The following is a 16626-nucleotide window of genomic DNA, read 5'->3' as shown; positions in this document are numbered from 1 at the left end:
TTTTATTTAATTTAGAATTACCTAGAATTTTTTGCTTAATGTCTTCATCTCCACAAACACGCCGTCGTCGACGTCAACATTGCCGTGCCTTTGGTGTATCTATCTATTATTGATCGAGTTTGGATAGTTTGATGTGTCTGCATGCTTTTATTTCCTGGCAGCATCACAATCAAAATGCCAAGCTTTTTACAGGTTTAGAAAAATGGCTATTTACTTTTCTGCCGTTTGAAAAATAGTTTTGTTAATCTATTTGACATACATTCTTCCCTTCCGCGGTCTCTTGAATCACCTCGGCAGTGATTAATACCTCTTTTTTTACGCTGGAAAAACGCGTTACGCGTTTCTCCCACGGGAACAGTGGGGGAGGGGTATGTGGGGCTCGCCGGTGTCCAAGGCGCCGAGTGCGCCACGAACATCGGAATACTCACTAAAAAACTAGCGGTAACCCTTTCCGTCTTAACGAGGAGCGCCACGGGATCGCTTTCGCATGCTACCGTGAACCTTATACCACCTGGTGGAGCATTTGCGTGTTAGTTTTCTCGGTATTTATAATAGATGATGAATGAAAACACTGTAATTTCTACTGTCATAATTTTTATTAGACAAGCAATCCACTGTACACCTTGCCTTAACTTGCTTAAGTTAATAAAACATAGTTTTTAAAAGTAACATTAAAATTTATCACATATAATAAATAAAATATATACATATGAAAAATAAGAAACAGATTATTAGCTATGTAATTTTTTTTGCGTTATAATGTGTATAAAATATATTGATTCCATACACATTGTTGTTTATGAATTGCGAATGTTTATAAAACATGTTTATAAACTAATGATAAAAACTTGGTTTTATTGATATTAGCTTGAACAAAATTCGAAAAATTAGATCTTCAAACACTGTCAATATTAATTATAGCCAAGACCGAATTTACTCATGCATACTTATAATGACAATGTGACAATTTTCTGTTAATATCGTGACATGATAGACATAAATTATAGATAGAGATAAAATTCAACATACATGATTAATAAATTCGGCTTAAGTTATAGTATAAGTATAACACAGTAAAATTACTAGTTATGTGGCAATAATGTGTATAAAACATTATCTTAATGCAATATAATATAAGTATTGTGATATTTATTGTGTGTTTTCACGGTTGGCTTTGTAACGAATAATTATTGGACCAGAAATTTAATTATAAGTTGTTCCATCCGATTTTTTAGTTGGACATATTTTATTCATTTTGTATCTGTGGCTAAGCAACTTTAAAAACGAATGAATTTGTTTCAACCATAACAACAAAAATGTTTTATGACAATAACAGTTTTATAAATATATTTGGTAAAATACGTACAATAATATTCTGTAGAAAATAAAAAAATGACATCTCTGTAACGTATTAGGCCGCCGATTTTATGATTGTTTCAAGTTTGAATACAGTTTAAAACATATAAAAAAATTAACATATGTCAATATTAATATAAATATTAATAAGTAGGAATAAGGGCAGTGTCAGTTGTAATGTCGTAGACATAGTACCTTTATTTTATACATATTGATTTCATTGTTTCATAAGAGTTAACGTAGGTATCGGTATTACAAATTATTTTTTAGGTATTATTATGAGTGTATTGCACGATTTAAAAATTAAGAAATTAAGGCGGATTTCCTTTGAAATGTTTCTCTCAGAGTCAAACTTAGTTCGTAAAGAAAAATAAAAAAAAATGTATTCAATTTAAAAAAGTTAGTTTTACATACATATTCAACCAAAAGACACTAAGATATTATTTTAAAAGAACTATGTATTTGATAAAAAAATCTAATAAGAGAATTAACGCAAACTATAACTTAGTATATATTTTTTCCCACAATATATGAGTTATGCTAGTTCTACACAAGCGACTTGATGACTCTTATTATGTAATGTTACAGCAAAAACTTTAAGCACACATATAGATTTAAAAATATTATATACATGGATTTCAAATAAACTCATGTACTACAATCTATTTTATTACAATTTGTATTTATAGGTTTGAAAACAATTACAAACTTTAAAAAAAAATATACGTCCACAAATAAAGCTGTTACTGTTATAATATTGTATATTGTTTGATATAAAACTACAATAAAAACTCTAAAATTATTTTGATGTTTTCATTTCGTACAATTTGTAATAAAATAAAATAAATATTTGGATACATTAACAACATGGTGATATATAATATGTACATAAGAATTGTATTTTGATTATTTTGAGAAAAAAATAATGTTATTTACAAATAGTAATGTAATAATCGGTAGTATTTAGGAAACTGTTCTGTTTTTGACTTACAATAATATATGAATACCACTAGAGTATATTTAATGAAAGTCGAATCAACATCCATTTAGTGTTCGAGATTTTATGAGACGGAATAGAAAAACAGACAGCTTACCGTACTATGCTTTACACTTTAAAGTGATACGGGCTCTACGAAAATCTAATAATAATATTATATGAAACCTACAATTTTATATGACACTAAGACTTTAAGAAGTAAAAATTATTATACTTATATAATTGCACTAGAACCGTGTTTATAAAGACCAAAATGATTTCAAATCATTATCTATCTGCAAGATGAAAGGACTGGGTTGCGTTTAATGAAAACAGTACAATGGAAATTGTGACCCAGGGAAATAAATAATTTCTATAGTCGTGGAACAATATCTACAAATACAATGGATGAAGTCTGGGGTGCAGAAGTGCGTTTGCCACAAAATTCTTCGTCGTCATAGTTACTTAACCTCTTTTGTGTCGTACGAGCATATAGAAGATATGGCAAAAAATACTTCCTTTTTTATACTTGTTAAAAATTACCTTTGTAGTAAAGCTTTGAGCGTGCAAGCCTGTGGAAGTACCGCCTACTCATCACAAATTATATCTCCACACAGCAATACATAGTATTGTTTGAAGGGTGAGTGAGCTAATGCAACTACAGCCAAAGGGGGACATTCTCAAGGTTGGTGGCGCATTGACGATGTAAAGTTTTGTTAGTATTTCTTACAATGGCAATGTCTATGAGAAGTGGTGACCACTTACCATCAGATGGTCCATTTGCATGTTTGCTAATCTATTTTAATTTAAAAAATAAAAATATGTTTATAGATTTCAAACCAACGTCATTGCCAACTGTCACATGAATAACTAACCAGCACATTAAAATAGCTGTCTTAGTTTATTATTATGGAAACTTATTACTTGGCAAGACTAATTTACATTTTTTGCCTATTTTAAACATTTTATTTAGTAATAAAAGGTCTCATATACTGTTCTATCACTTTTTAAATTGCAGCCTTCCCCTGCGACCCATCTGATTGGCCACAACCCACACGTCAAGAAATATTGCCCTATGTAAACAATATTAGAAGTCACAAAATAACTTTCATTTTCGATATTACACTATAGTTTAAACTATAATGTAAGCATGTTCATACATGAATAAGTTAAGTTTTTAAATTGATTTTTAGTTACAATAAATTACATTCATACAAAAATAATATCGACGGGATTTCGTTGTAACAAGAACGATTAGCTATGGGATATATAATACGTAATGTTTGGAAGGTAAATATTCTATGAAATAAAAAAAATGGCATTCCTTATTTGAAGAAAATGGCATTCCTTATTTGAAGTATTAAAAAAAATTAAGTAACTATGATATTAAAATATGATTTGTGAATTTTATCGTGTGTCTAATTATGATATTTAAATTAATAGGGAACCTTAAACTAATTTTGTTGTAGTAGATATAATTACTAGCTAGTGTTAAAATTATGAAAATATTTTAAGACCGCATAATACAAAGAGATCAATCATATTAAGAAAACTAATTTTATGAACTGTACAATGCTTCTGCAATAATTTACAACAGGCGTTTACATCTATATAATTTTGTTAAATATTATAAGCAAACATAATTTATAATTTACTAAACAATTTCTTGTAAAAAGTATAGATTCGATTTCATTTTAATAATACAATATAATTTCACTCAATTTTAAAATTTTCACAAATCATAAAACTATTAACCACGAGGTTTTCTAAATTCGTTCCAAATTGTTCCAAAAATCAATCGTTAGTTAAACAAAACAATTTCAATTCTGAGGATATGTTTTTCTATGTTAGAGTAAAAGTATAATGCATTTTCGTACTAACTGTAAACGGCTGAAGAGATTTGGTATTAGGGAGACCATGTGGTCGAGCTGAGGTCATCGTGACTACACATTGTAGATTTGCAATCGCATAATTTAGTCGTAGCTAATGGATGAGGTTTGATAACACAAGAAAGTATGCACATTTAACCTCAATTAAATGAATCGCTTAAACTACGTACCGACAAAACTTGTATGTGTACTCTTTGTTCGAGGAGCTCTATAACCTTAGGTCACTTTAACTCATAATAATGAGTTGTCCGGTATTGTTGGCATATACGAGTCCTTGTCCCGGCTGTGGAGCCCATCGCAAGCAGTTAAGACTCGTAAATCCGTGCTCCCAGGTCTGTTCCAACTCCTTGATAGGCGACAAACCGGTTCGACTCGAACTCTCTGAAATGTAATTGATTTTTGACGTTACTAATAAGATGCAAATTTGTGTCTAAAAGTATAATATTTAGTCCATTTAATTACATATACGTATGGAAAATATATTAATTGACATTAAATAATACTTTAATCTTCATTCCTTTTTAAAATTGGGTCAATAAAATCAACGCGGTACCGTAACTACAATAAATTATGGATGAAATGTGTTTATGAAATAGCCGAACATATTGTTAAAAAATTCGTTGTCGATATTGACAGATGCATTACGAAATGATTAAACAACTTCACTTCTAGCAATTACAAGATTTGGCAGTGTAGCCGTTTGGACAGATTTATGAACGTGGGAACGTTAAGGGGCTATCAGATGTATTAAGCGATTTCGGGTCGCGATTAGAGTCCGAGTTATTTATTTTGAATTTACGTTTGTATGAAATAACTTCAATACTACACGAACTAATTACAACGTAACGGATATAGATCGCAACCCAACCTAAGCGAATGAAGGTGCAGATTCTCAAGTGCACTCAAGACACAGGAACGTAAGTAAGCGAAGCAAGTCACCCAGGGGGTCGAGGCGGTAGAGCAGCGCGAACACGTTAGTGCGCGCGTGCGGCGCGGACGTGAACCGGCGCGAGCCCAGCCCCACCGCCAGGTGGCGCGCCGTGGGCGACAGCGCCACCGACACCGCGCTCTGCTCCAGCACCGCCGTGTGCAGGCACTGGCCCAGGCGCGACCACTCCAGCGAGTACACGCCTGCAACGTCCACACATTGGAGCTGTAGGAGCCACTCTCATCGAAAACATGAAACAAAAAATATTGCTCTGGAAATCCTTTAAGAAACTGTGATGAGAAGATGCGTTCATTACATATTAAAGATGTCGTAAGATGCTAAATGACCAACTATATATTTACAAACGCAAACTAAAAGCGAGGATTACACGGGTATACAACTTCAATATTTTACATTCTCTTTCTTTTCCTTGGGCCGCAGGCTTTTATAGGTAGGTAGCTGGAGAGCAAAATTTCTATATGATTTGCACATGTGGCATATGACATCATTAATAGTGACAATAATCGTACCAAAATCAAATAATTTAGTGCTCATATTTTTTTTTTTATAAATTTCGAACGCTGTACTTAAAAAACGCAACGACGTAGGATTTTGATTAACTGGTCGAAATCGATTCGTATTGTTCTGATAACTAAGTTCAGAAGAAAATTTCTCGCCAGTTTCTTCACTAATAAGCGAAATGGTAAATGGAAAGTGATAGTTACTATTTTTAATTTTCAAAAACAAGTGAGCGTCGCTTATTGTAATAAAATTCTTTAAACGAACTTACCTAACCAATGATTGGTATTTCTGAGTCGAGGCACCGGTAGCAAGGCAACCAAGAGCCTCCCGTCTTTGGATATGTCGATGCTAGCGTCATTGTGTATTCGGCATCTCTGAACCACCACATTTTTTGAACCTGAACATTTTCGTAAGTTGATTGATCAGTATATTTCATATATATTATAACATAAATTTTACGTCGATAATGCTTGGTTGGACTTTCTTAAATTTATTATAACACTGAACGAAAACTTACTATCTGCGATATCCGGAGTTTTACCCGTAGTGAAATCCCAGGCTTGCACCCGATGCGACGACGCGGGTAGTGCTTCGGAAATGATTCCCGCATCAAGCAGTCCGGCCATACCGGTCATACGCCGAACTCCCCCTAGACCTCCCCCTCCACCTGGTCCCCCGCCCCCGGGACCTCTTCCTCCACCACCACCCCCACCACTGCTACCTCCACCGCCTTCCGCATTGCCCTCGTCGTCCACCACCATAGCATTCTGCCGACACAATAAGTTTAAACTTTATAATGATCTGCATTAAAATTGACGTAGGCGGTGTTCTTTATACGATTTCGACATTACTCACTTGAGCTAGTATTATCGGTTGCAAATACTCATGGATTCGCGGTAGTCTCTGGTTTTGATTCCCTTGAGCGTCGGGGTTATTGATACTGAGATCGCCGACTTGCATCAGCGGTACAGTCGCATTGGTTATAACCGCATGGAATTCACCAGACTCCTGAGAAGGTCTGTTAGCAGATCCTCTAGAGAAAATGCGTTCTCGGGTGAGAATATGCGGCCTGTAATCGTAGGAAGTGAAAGAACGACGATTAGTGTCCGAATTACTTTGCAAAGGAGATCTGTTTTCGTGCGGGTTTTCACTGTCCGGCTGTAACGTAAACATTTCGCGAACTGACGATGGAGTATATAATCGAATTGTTTGAAGACGCCGAAACCTGCTTCGTGCGGCGTTACGTAATCTAACCGCTTGCATATGTGCCATTCGTATTAAATTTATTCTATGTTCGAATTCATTCATAACGTCAGGAGGCAATCGCGAATGACCAGTCGGCCCACCATCGTTACCAGATAGTATACCGGAAGGACCGGCGATGGGTTCTGTGCTCTGCGAAGTTCTTGATGCAGCTAAAGTCCTAGGAATTCTTCTACTAGGTAGTAAACGCAGTGTCGGGATTCTGTAAGTTGATGCCGGAGGAAGAGCCTTCTTTTTAATCATCGGATGAGCGTTTGGATTTGTTTTATGCAAAGCTTTCAAACGCCTACTTTCAATATATAGCTCCCGTCTATTCCTGGCAGTTGCAGAATTATTTCTGTTAGCAGCTGCAATCTGTACGGCGAGACGATTACTCCATGCCTGAATTGCACTCGAATTGCTTTGAGTTACGATTGGGGCAGGTGGATTTGCATTTTCTAGTGCACTAATTTCGACAGGTGTAGGTTGAGTAGTTGGTGATGTCTCTATTTTTATTCGTTTATTAGCATTGCTTTGCGAACGATCTTCTTCAGTACGATCTTCTTCACTTGGAATAGAATGATGTGGTGATTCATCCGGGCCGTCTACGTTGACAGGGCCAGTGTGGTCGACATTCTCCAAGCGAATAACGTTCAATGAATCCACGCGTTGAGGCGAAGAATTATTACTCGCACGTCCGTTGTTTCTGTTTGTCATTAACATTAAGCATGTCAGTGCTAATGCCTTTTTTAAAGTACGTAACATATTTATAATTAATTGACTTAAGCCGCGCTCCTCCAAGCACATCATCATCATATTAAACATAACAGAGAGCACTTGCATAGCTCGCATGCGTATTTCATGTCTTGTCGCGCTTATTTCTATAGCTCTCGCAAAATCCCTACGCGGCCTGTTTAAATATCTATTAGACAATCTGTTAGCAGCAGAATGTCTCGATCGTCGTCTCAGTTCATCTTCTGGCCTCCATCGATAACTGGATTGTAATCTTCTCCTAAGCGATGGAGATGAACGAATATTAGGTCTCGTTTGAGAAGTTCTACTTGCCTGTGGCTGTCGATTGTCATTTGTATTTTCTCTTGAAGGATTTTGTTCAGCTTCTGTAGGAACATTACTATTTTCTGAAGCAGTCGGCTCATCTCGAGGAGATTCCGAGTTTCTAGCATTCTCGGAATTTCCTTGATTACTATTATTCGTTGGTCTTGCACTCCTGCTACCACGGGTAACTCTTTCCGTAATTTCAGTTAGCATCATACATCTTTCTAAAAGTGACCTCGTATAATAGCTCGGTAAGTCTTGTCGGCCCGTTTCTCTATGTAACATTAATATCCTTCTGCGTAGGTTCTCCCACATATTACGCAATTCTGGCATCGTCGTCCGATTACCTCGCAGCCACATGTTCGTGAGTTGCATAGTGTGCTTCTGCAACGTACTTACACCTGCTCTTACTTTTCTAAATGCCTCATCCGGTGGTACTACGCAACCGTTAGCCCAAAAATTGTCTCTGCTGGTAGACGGCCTGTTGGGGTTGAATTCATTGGTATTGTTTTGAGGTTGATTTTCTTGGGTGTTCGGGCCTTCAGGATTGCTTGTGCTGGGGCCCTCACTAGGAGCGTTACTTTGAGTTCGAACTCGAAATCGACTGCTGTGGGCTGAAACGTTTATACCGCCTGTCTCAGAATTAGCATTTTGCGTCCTGGAATCATCTAGATCGAAAACCAGCCTATCTGTAGGATTTAAAGGTCTTTCAGGAACTGCAGAAGTTGATGGTTCTGCAGTAGGCCTCTCTGGTTCCGTGGTGTCATCTTCTCTAAATGTAGAATTCCTAGTTCTGAAAATATTCACTTCTGGAGACTGATCACTGTCCGATTCAGAGCTAGTTGATAGGAATCCAGGGCGTAAGTGCGAGCTAAAAATGCGAGCACGCGGCGGGGTCTCTCGGGGACTTTCTCCATCATTGTTGTTGTCAGATTGTGTCCTAGTCGTTCTAGTACGGCGGGGTAACTCGTCCTCGACACTGGCTAACGTTGAAAGTGACATATTTGTTATCAAATTCAAAAGCCTTGTACCAGAATCTCTTAAAATATCTCGTATCAAATCGAGGCTTTCATTGATGGTTTGCGCATCTACGGGTGCAGAAGACTGGGTTTGGGAAGAAGAGTAAGAGGTGGATGGCCTCTGGGTAGAATTTGCTGCGGAAGCGACCGGTGTCTCCTGTGCAGGCGGAGTATTCGTAGGAGAAACATTGTCAGTGAGAGTTGACGAGTTTTCGTTTGGCACTGAAACAAAAATTCGCCGATTGCCGCTCCATCTGCGCGGTGACAAGTCTAGAATCGATGGAGAATCTGGCCTATAAGCTGGAAATATACTTGTGCGCGACGTATTGGAAACATTATCAGTTGTTTGTGTCGATGGACTACTTGTGAAAGAAATTATGCTTGGTCGCTGTGAACCACTCGTCGATGAAAAGGGATTTGGCAACAGTCTAGACGCTCTTTCGTTTTGGTCAACTGTTCTAAATGATCTTCCAGGATTATCATTAAGAGGGTGGAATGCAGAAGGTCGTGATCCAAATAAAGAATGTACGTGACGGTCTAAGTTTCGCTCCCTGTAAGAAAACATTGTATAAAAAGACATAGAAAACCAGTATGAGGATATCTATAAAATGAAAACATTACTTTAGTAAAGATAGTTTTACCTAGCAGGGCCACTGTCAAAAGACAAGGCATCAAGATTAAGGAGACGGCTACTTCCTTCTCCATCTTCATTTTCAGCATTCTCTTGTATATTATTAGATAAACTTGCAGGCGGATTTTCTGTAAATAAAAATCATCATTCATAACTATATTCTTGTTAGTATGTTTTTTTTATTTTTTTGTCTGTGTGTTACCATCTTCGTTTTGCGGTGCAGATGCTTGTGATGTTGGCACCGTGCGCGTGAAACTTGTCGCTTCCGGCGACGGGTCCGTTTCCATAGGATCAGTACCGCGGTCCATCTACAAAATGTAAGAACTATACATTAACAACAAATACATTAACAATTAAAATGCTATTTATAATAATTATTTATTTTCCTTTGCAAATAAATAACCAAAGTTATTGTGATGTGGTAAAGTGCATGTTTGTTTATTTCTAATTTATATATTTTATTATGTTACTATTTTTAAATGTATAGAACCTCGTTATAATATTGTGATGGCAAAATAACTGCCTCTTTTTAAGTTATATTTATTTAAAAGCAAAAATTTTATTATATACAATTTATTTTTGATTTACCTCTGTGTATATATGGGGAGGTAATCTTCAAAACCGAGAAAAATTTTAAATGCAAATAATTGAATTATTATAAACCAAAGTACCGTAAGGCTTTTAAATATTTAATACAAAATAAACGCGAGTAAAGACTCAAAGTTTAACTAGTTTTATAAATCCAATTGGATTCTATTAATTATGTTTGGGTCTTAAGCGTGACCATCTTAGTAGTCACCAGCTGATTGACACATCAGCTCTTGGTAACGGCATATGTCATATATTGGACACAAATTCGTCTAATTGAAACTATTACTAAATGTACATGTAAATATATAGTTATGTACCGTGCTAGGTGGAGGTGGGGTGGCTGTTAGTCTGTGCCGGACCATAAAGAGCCGTTGATAATTCCTCACAAGGCTATCGTATCTTTGCACTAAATTTTGATAAGAATTCACAATAATATCCTGTGTGGAACCAGAATTGTCCTGAGGTCTGTTGTTTCCTGGACTATTGTCAGTGTCGTCTCTTCTTACATTGCTTTGGTTGTTCGTAGGATTTAGGGTTGAATTTTGTTGCAGAACAGAACTGCTCATTCCCGCAACTGTTGCTCTCAACGATATTCCTGTTATTAGTTTATAGCCGAGAGAATCGAAAGCCACATATCTGAAATAAAATAAATGAAAAATTTATTACATTTTTTCTAAAAAATTTATATAGTATAACTTGATTAATAATTTAATATCTTAATTGTATTGTGATATTACCTGACTTTTTCGTTGATATTATTCGTAGAAACTTTGGTAAACGGTGCGGGTTGACTCCAATCCCAAAAGTAGAGTTCATTGTATGTACCAATAACTAATAATTGTTCTCTAGGATGGAATGCTATAGAAGCTATGACTGTTTCATTTCTTACATTCCAAACTTCGCTGCCACCCTGTACAAAATGTGCCTCTTAAAAAACAATAATGAACGCGCAAAATAAATAACAAAACTAGTAAAGTATTAGCTATATATTTTTTTATTAATCGTTTTTTAAGTTGAAGTTCTGTAGCAGTACAGGTAAGTTGAGTGCATGACTTATATCAGATAGGAAACGTGTGGAATAGCTTACACTAGATATATCCCACACTCTCACTTGACCACCGAGGCAACCTGATCCAATTAGTTGAGGATGAGAAGGATGAAATGCGACGCACCACGGTGTTCGTGGATGACCTTTCAATATTCTAACATGCTTGCCGCTTGCCAACTCGGATACATATACATTGTGGTTTCCATGGGTAGATGCAACTTTAGTTCTAAAACATGGAAAATGTTATTTTCCTTAAACTTGTATCTTAGTTATAAATAGTATAAATATGTATCTACTATAACTTGCTTATAAGAGAAACAACTGAGATGAGACACTCTGAACTGGTGTCAGCTTAACTTTTAATTAAGATGATAATTAAATTTCAGTAAAGCGGAACTAAATTTGTACATTTGTTATGTGTACAGAAAAAGCTAAGTAAAGTTGATGATTCAGTCACCTAAATATAAGCATTTACATGAAAAAAAAATCTACAAAAGGATGTCTTATCACTATATAAACCTTGTGGCTCAGAATATTACGTAATAAATGAACACAATTGAATTTTTATATATAGCCTATTCCTATATGATTAAAGATTAATAAACAACTTAGACATTTAATTGACATGATATCTTAGGTCTTGATCTAAAATATATTCATTATAGCTTCTTGAAAAAAATAGTGTTTTGAATGTTAGCGAAGTTGTTATCAGAACTTTGGAAGAAAAATTTAAGTTAAAATATAAATCAAAGGGGAATAGTGTATTGGAATTGAAAATATATGAATCAAGAAGCGTAATATAACTTCTATCGGCGAAACACATGGAACATATAAATCTAAGGCTTGTTTATCACTTCTCCTTTTGCCATTGAAATGGCTCAGTGGTTGATATTGAGGACCATCCATTTACAGGCTTGTTACTTTTTTCTGCCATTTAAATAGGCTATAATCCATAGAGCAATTACTATCTTATTTTACAAACTTACAAATACTAGATTTTATAAGAAATATCTTATTATAATATAGTTTACTAACATGCCTGTATATGATTTTATGGTGAATTATTCACCATTGAGCCATTTAATGAGTGTTACTGTTTTAAATTGACATTTACAATGAATTCAAATAAATTTCATTAGTTTGTTTCGCAATATGATAAATTTTATGAAAATACATAAGTACTACAAATTATTAGTGAAGGATTATTTGTTCATATTTACTTACCCATCTGGACTAAATACCATGAGATAAGTTGATCGTGGATACCCTGGTAAGTCACAGCACTGAAAATAAAATGATAATACATTATAACAATATAATTCTTTATAACTTGTTAGATTTTCATAAATTCAAATAATTTTTTAAATTATTTTCCACTAAAAGGTAAAAATAAATGAAAGGGCCGGTGTCAACATGTTGCTATGTGTTAAAAAACTACTTGTATTTGTATTGGCTCATATTGAATGCAAAGCACAAGACGAATTTCAGACAAATTATGCAATCGAAAAAAAAATATCCTCGGCTTTAACACATTATATCATTTATTCTACTACTACTACTACAATTATTCATTCTGTTAAAGATTTTACTATATGAACATTCTTTTTTCACTAAAATTATTTAAATTTGACAAAATAAATAATGGTCATATATGCAAATGAATAAGTTCATTGTGGTACTAGCTGTGTTAAGTAAACGAAAAAATTTGTGAAGAAAGCACTTACAGCTTACAAATTTCTTGCTACAAAAATAATGCACTCCGCAAAAAGCTGCTGAGACAACTTACTTTTATTTATAAATAAAACCTACATACTTCTCATTTTAAAAATTGAGAACCTCTATACAATGCATGAAACATTATACTGAATGTAGTGTTTTAAGTTATACTATAAAGAGCTCCAAGTACAAAATTTCGTACTTCTAAACCCAATGGTGTGGGCTGTGCATTTTCAGTCTGTGTTAAGTTTCATTGAGTATATAGATGCTACTGTATTGTGGTTGGTAGATTATATCTCAAAATTTATTTCAACTGATTCATGTTTGTTATGTGTCATGATATAAAATTTTTGTCTGGCAGGTGGACTATTATTTAAAAATATTATATGTATATCTCGAGACAATCCTGGTATTTGTAGTATTTATACGCATGCCGCATGCCAATTGGTAGTTAGGCTTTGTGCAAGCACGTCTGGGTAGGTACCACCCACTTATCAGATATTCTACCGCAAAACAGCAGTACTTGGTATTGTTGTGTTCCGGTTTGAAGGGTGAGTGAGCCAGTGTAATTACAGGCACAAGGGACATAACATCTTAGTTCCCAAGGTTGGTGGCGCATTGGTGATGTAAGCGATGGTTAACATTTCTTACAATGCCAATGTCTAAGGGCATTTGGTGACCACTTATCATCAGGTGGCCCATATGCTCGTCCGCCTTCCTATTCTATAAAAAAAAGCCCTATTATCAAACCTCGCCTCAACTGGTTACCACTCCCGCTTCACTTATTCTACCACTAAACGAAAATACTTTGTATTGGTGTCTTCAAGGTTGAAAGTAAGTGATCCAGTGTAAATACAGGCACAATGGACATAACATCTTAGTTTCAATGGCTGGCACATTGACTGTGTAGTTTTAGGTCCATAATGCCTAGAGTATGGCTGGTAGTGACTGTATAACATCAAATGAGCAATTTCAAATAATAATTTTTGTCAGGTAAAACAATGTTATTGCAAAACCAATAATAATTCTCAATGATATGTTAAGTTTATATATTTATATACTTATCATATAAATGTATTCATTTACACATTATATTAAATATGCTATTTTAAATTGTATTTATAACTCATTAACCACAACAGTCCTGCTAATTAAATTGAGAATTTTCATATCATTTCAATTCATATTTCATATAAACTAATGATATAATTACATATGTCTGAGCAATAGTTTACTGTAGTATGTAAAATACTATTATGTTATGTACTCTTCTTTAATCTTTATTTTTATGTTGATACTTTGAAGTAGATTGTTCTACTCATAAACATATACACATAAGTATTTAAGCCTATCTAGGTACTCATCACATATTCTAATGCAAAGCAGTAGTAATATTGTTCTGTTTTGGTTCGTATGGTGAGTGAGCTAGTGTGGTTGTCTCCAGGTGCAAGGGACATAGCATCTTTGTTGCCAAAGTTGGTCGTATATTAATTTTGTTAGAAATAGTTAATGTTTCTTAGAGTATCAATTGTTTACGGGCATTGATGATGAGTTACCATAATTATTATATATAATTCATCTCATGCTAAGCAATGATGGAAAACCTTGTGAAGATACCTGCATGTGTCAGATGAAATTTGACTTCATGTGTATCTACCAATCGGTATAGAAGTAGTGTGGTGACTTAATCTTGAATTCTTTTAACCTCAGTAGAGGCCTTTACACAACAGTATAACATTTACAGTAATTTCCATGTAGCTCTTACCCATGTACCTCATGTACCCAAAAAAGGAAATGTTTGGGTACATCCTAATATTTAATTATATATCTGATCATATCTTTGTCATCGCTACCCATGTTTGTTATATAAATAGTTAAGTTTCTTATGCCTATTATATCAAACAACACTCGGCCATCCAGTTACTGACCTTCATTAGTTATATACTTAAGGCAGTTAATTGATTTACTTGATGGATATCAATAATATCAAAAAGTTATTTTCATCTAACAGAAACTACCATAAGCATTTTGTGTTTGTTAAAACCTTTGTGATATTTCTTCTAAGCTAAGAATGTAAAAATTATGGAATAATTTTGTTTTGAAAGTACTAAAATGTCAGTATAATTTCTTAGTTCTGTAGTGTAATTAAAGTATACATACAATGATATATTAAGACTTACTCTTATTTTAAGTGGTTTCTGTACAAGTATATCCTCAGCAACATTTTCAAGTACAGTCTTGTTGGGAGGGGAATTTAAGGGGTCAATCCCTCTCTCCCTCCATTGCCAACTTCTGACAACATTGCCCACATTTTGGGCTTCATCAACTGCATCATTCTTAGATCCAAGCCATTCATTATCTAACACTGGATCCATTACCTATGAAAGGTTTGATATAAAATCATAAATTAACAATAATTTAAAATATGTAATGAAATTCTAAGTAGATTATTTAGTTTATAAAAAGTTGTTAGTAATTTGAGGTTGATTACTTTAAAAAAACAAGTTATTATGTAAGAATTTTTCATTACCTTAATAATTTATGAAAAAAGGTGAAGTAAAGAACGAAGAAATCTGAAAAATAAATATCATCCGGATAGTTGTTTAGCTTTTAATTTGAATAACAACTATTTAGAAAATATAACTTTTTTTTAAAGTTACTAATGAGATACGTTGAAATAATAAATATATGTACATATTTTGTTTATAGTTTCAATTTGAAAATATGAAAAACAAATGGTCCATTTATATATGTGCAGAAATCGAAGTATATCTATCTTCCCGTAAATGATAGATTGAAGTGAGCCATATTGGAAAATGTCAACCTATTACCTAGCGTCAATCATTCCATTTATTTATGTTAATATTTCTCAAATTGATCATAGTATATTAGAAAGGAGCACAGGTCGAAAGTGTATCGCATTAAAATTATGTACACAATCTGTCGATGAATCGCACTTCATAATGTCGATAAACAATGGCAGTTACCTGGATCATATTGTAATTATAATAGAAAATGTTTGTATAGACGTATTATAGTTTGCTAGATTGCATTAATTAAACTTGTAAATTATTTTTCTTTATTGAAATGACTATGATTTTGGTTTCACGATACAAAATTCTTAATGAAACTCGTTCGGCAAACATTCAGCTGCGAACTGTCAAAATCAACTAATGCGTTCGAAAACTAACGTCAGAATACTACAGATGAAAAATTGAAATGAATATAAGATTTGGATATTAATTGAATATTTATGTCGCTTCACGTCTCTCGTCTTTTGATGTGATATTTTAAAACACAATAAATCAATTTTATACTAACATAGAGTTTATTCTTTTTTCCCCTGCTAACTATAAAACAATTACCTATATATTATGTTAGTTTTGTTCACTGCTACAATTTTATAGCGAAGACAGGTGCGAGTATTTTGTTCTGTAAGAACAATAGTTTTCGAATTAATAGCGAAAACACAAAAAAGTAAAATTTGATTCTACTAAGCTGACTTTTAACAGTTTGATGTCTGGCGACTCCTCCCCAATTTCTGACGTAAAATATTCTGTAGCTTTTATTTTATTTCAAAGATGGTGGCAAGATCACCTTCCCAGCGGAGCACAGCTTATCACGACACGATCCCGCAGCGTCTCTGATCTAT

General features: G+C 34.3%; 1 protein-coding gene across 4 annotated transcripts; it reads right to left on the bottom strand.

Moving 5' to 3' along the window:
- Positions 1–3644: 3644 nt before the first annotated feature.
- LOC126780530 (activating molecule in BECN1-regulated autophagy protein 1-like) lies at positions 3645–16123 on the bottom strand. 4 transcript variants are annotated; one of them, XM_050505106.1, is made up of 14 exons: positions 15962–16123; positions 15505–15547; positions 15155–15352; positions 12483–12541; positions 11298–11484; positions 10948–11120; positions 10528–10846; positions 9822–9927; positions 9630–9747; positions 6527–9539; positions 6189–6438; positions 5940–6068; positions 5161–5352; positions 3645–4602 (listed from the first exon to the last, which is right to left on the bottom strand). In XM_050505106.1, exons 3-14 carry the CDS (start codon positions 15347–15349, stop codon positions 4448–4450), a joined length of 4896 nt encoding a protein of 1631 aa, XP_050361063.1. In that variant the 5' UTR covers positions 15350–15352; positions 15505–15547; positions 15962–16123; the 3' UTR covers positions 3645–4447. The 4 variants fall into 4 exon arrangements, with proteins under 4 accessions (XP_050361063.1, XP_050361073.1, XP_050361080.1 ...); XM_050505123.1 differs by having other exon boundaries at positions 4468–4602; positions 5161–5374; XM_050505125.1 differs by having other exon boundaries at positions 4468–4602; positions 5945–6068.
- Between the last annotated feature and the right edge of the window lie 503 nt (positions 16124–16626).

Source organism: Nymphalis io, chromosome 3 (genome assembly GCF_905147045.1).
Source record: "Nymphalis io chromosome 3, ilAglIoxx1.1, whole genome shotgun sequence".
Classification (NCBI taxonomy): Eukaryota; Metazoa; Arthropoda; class Insecta; order Lepidoptera; family Nymphalidae; genus Nymphalis; species Nymphalis io.
The sequence above is the reverse complement of the archived record's forward strand: the minus strand, read 5'-3'. Positions and strand labels throughout refer to the sequence as shown.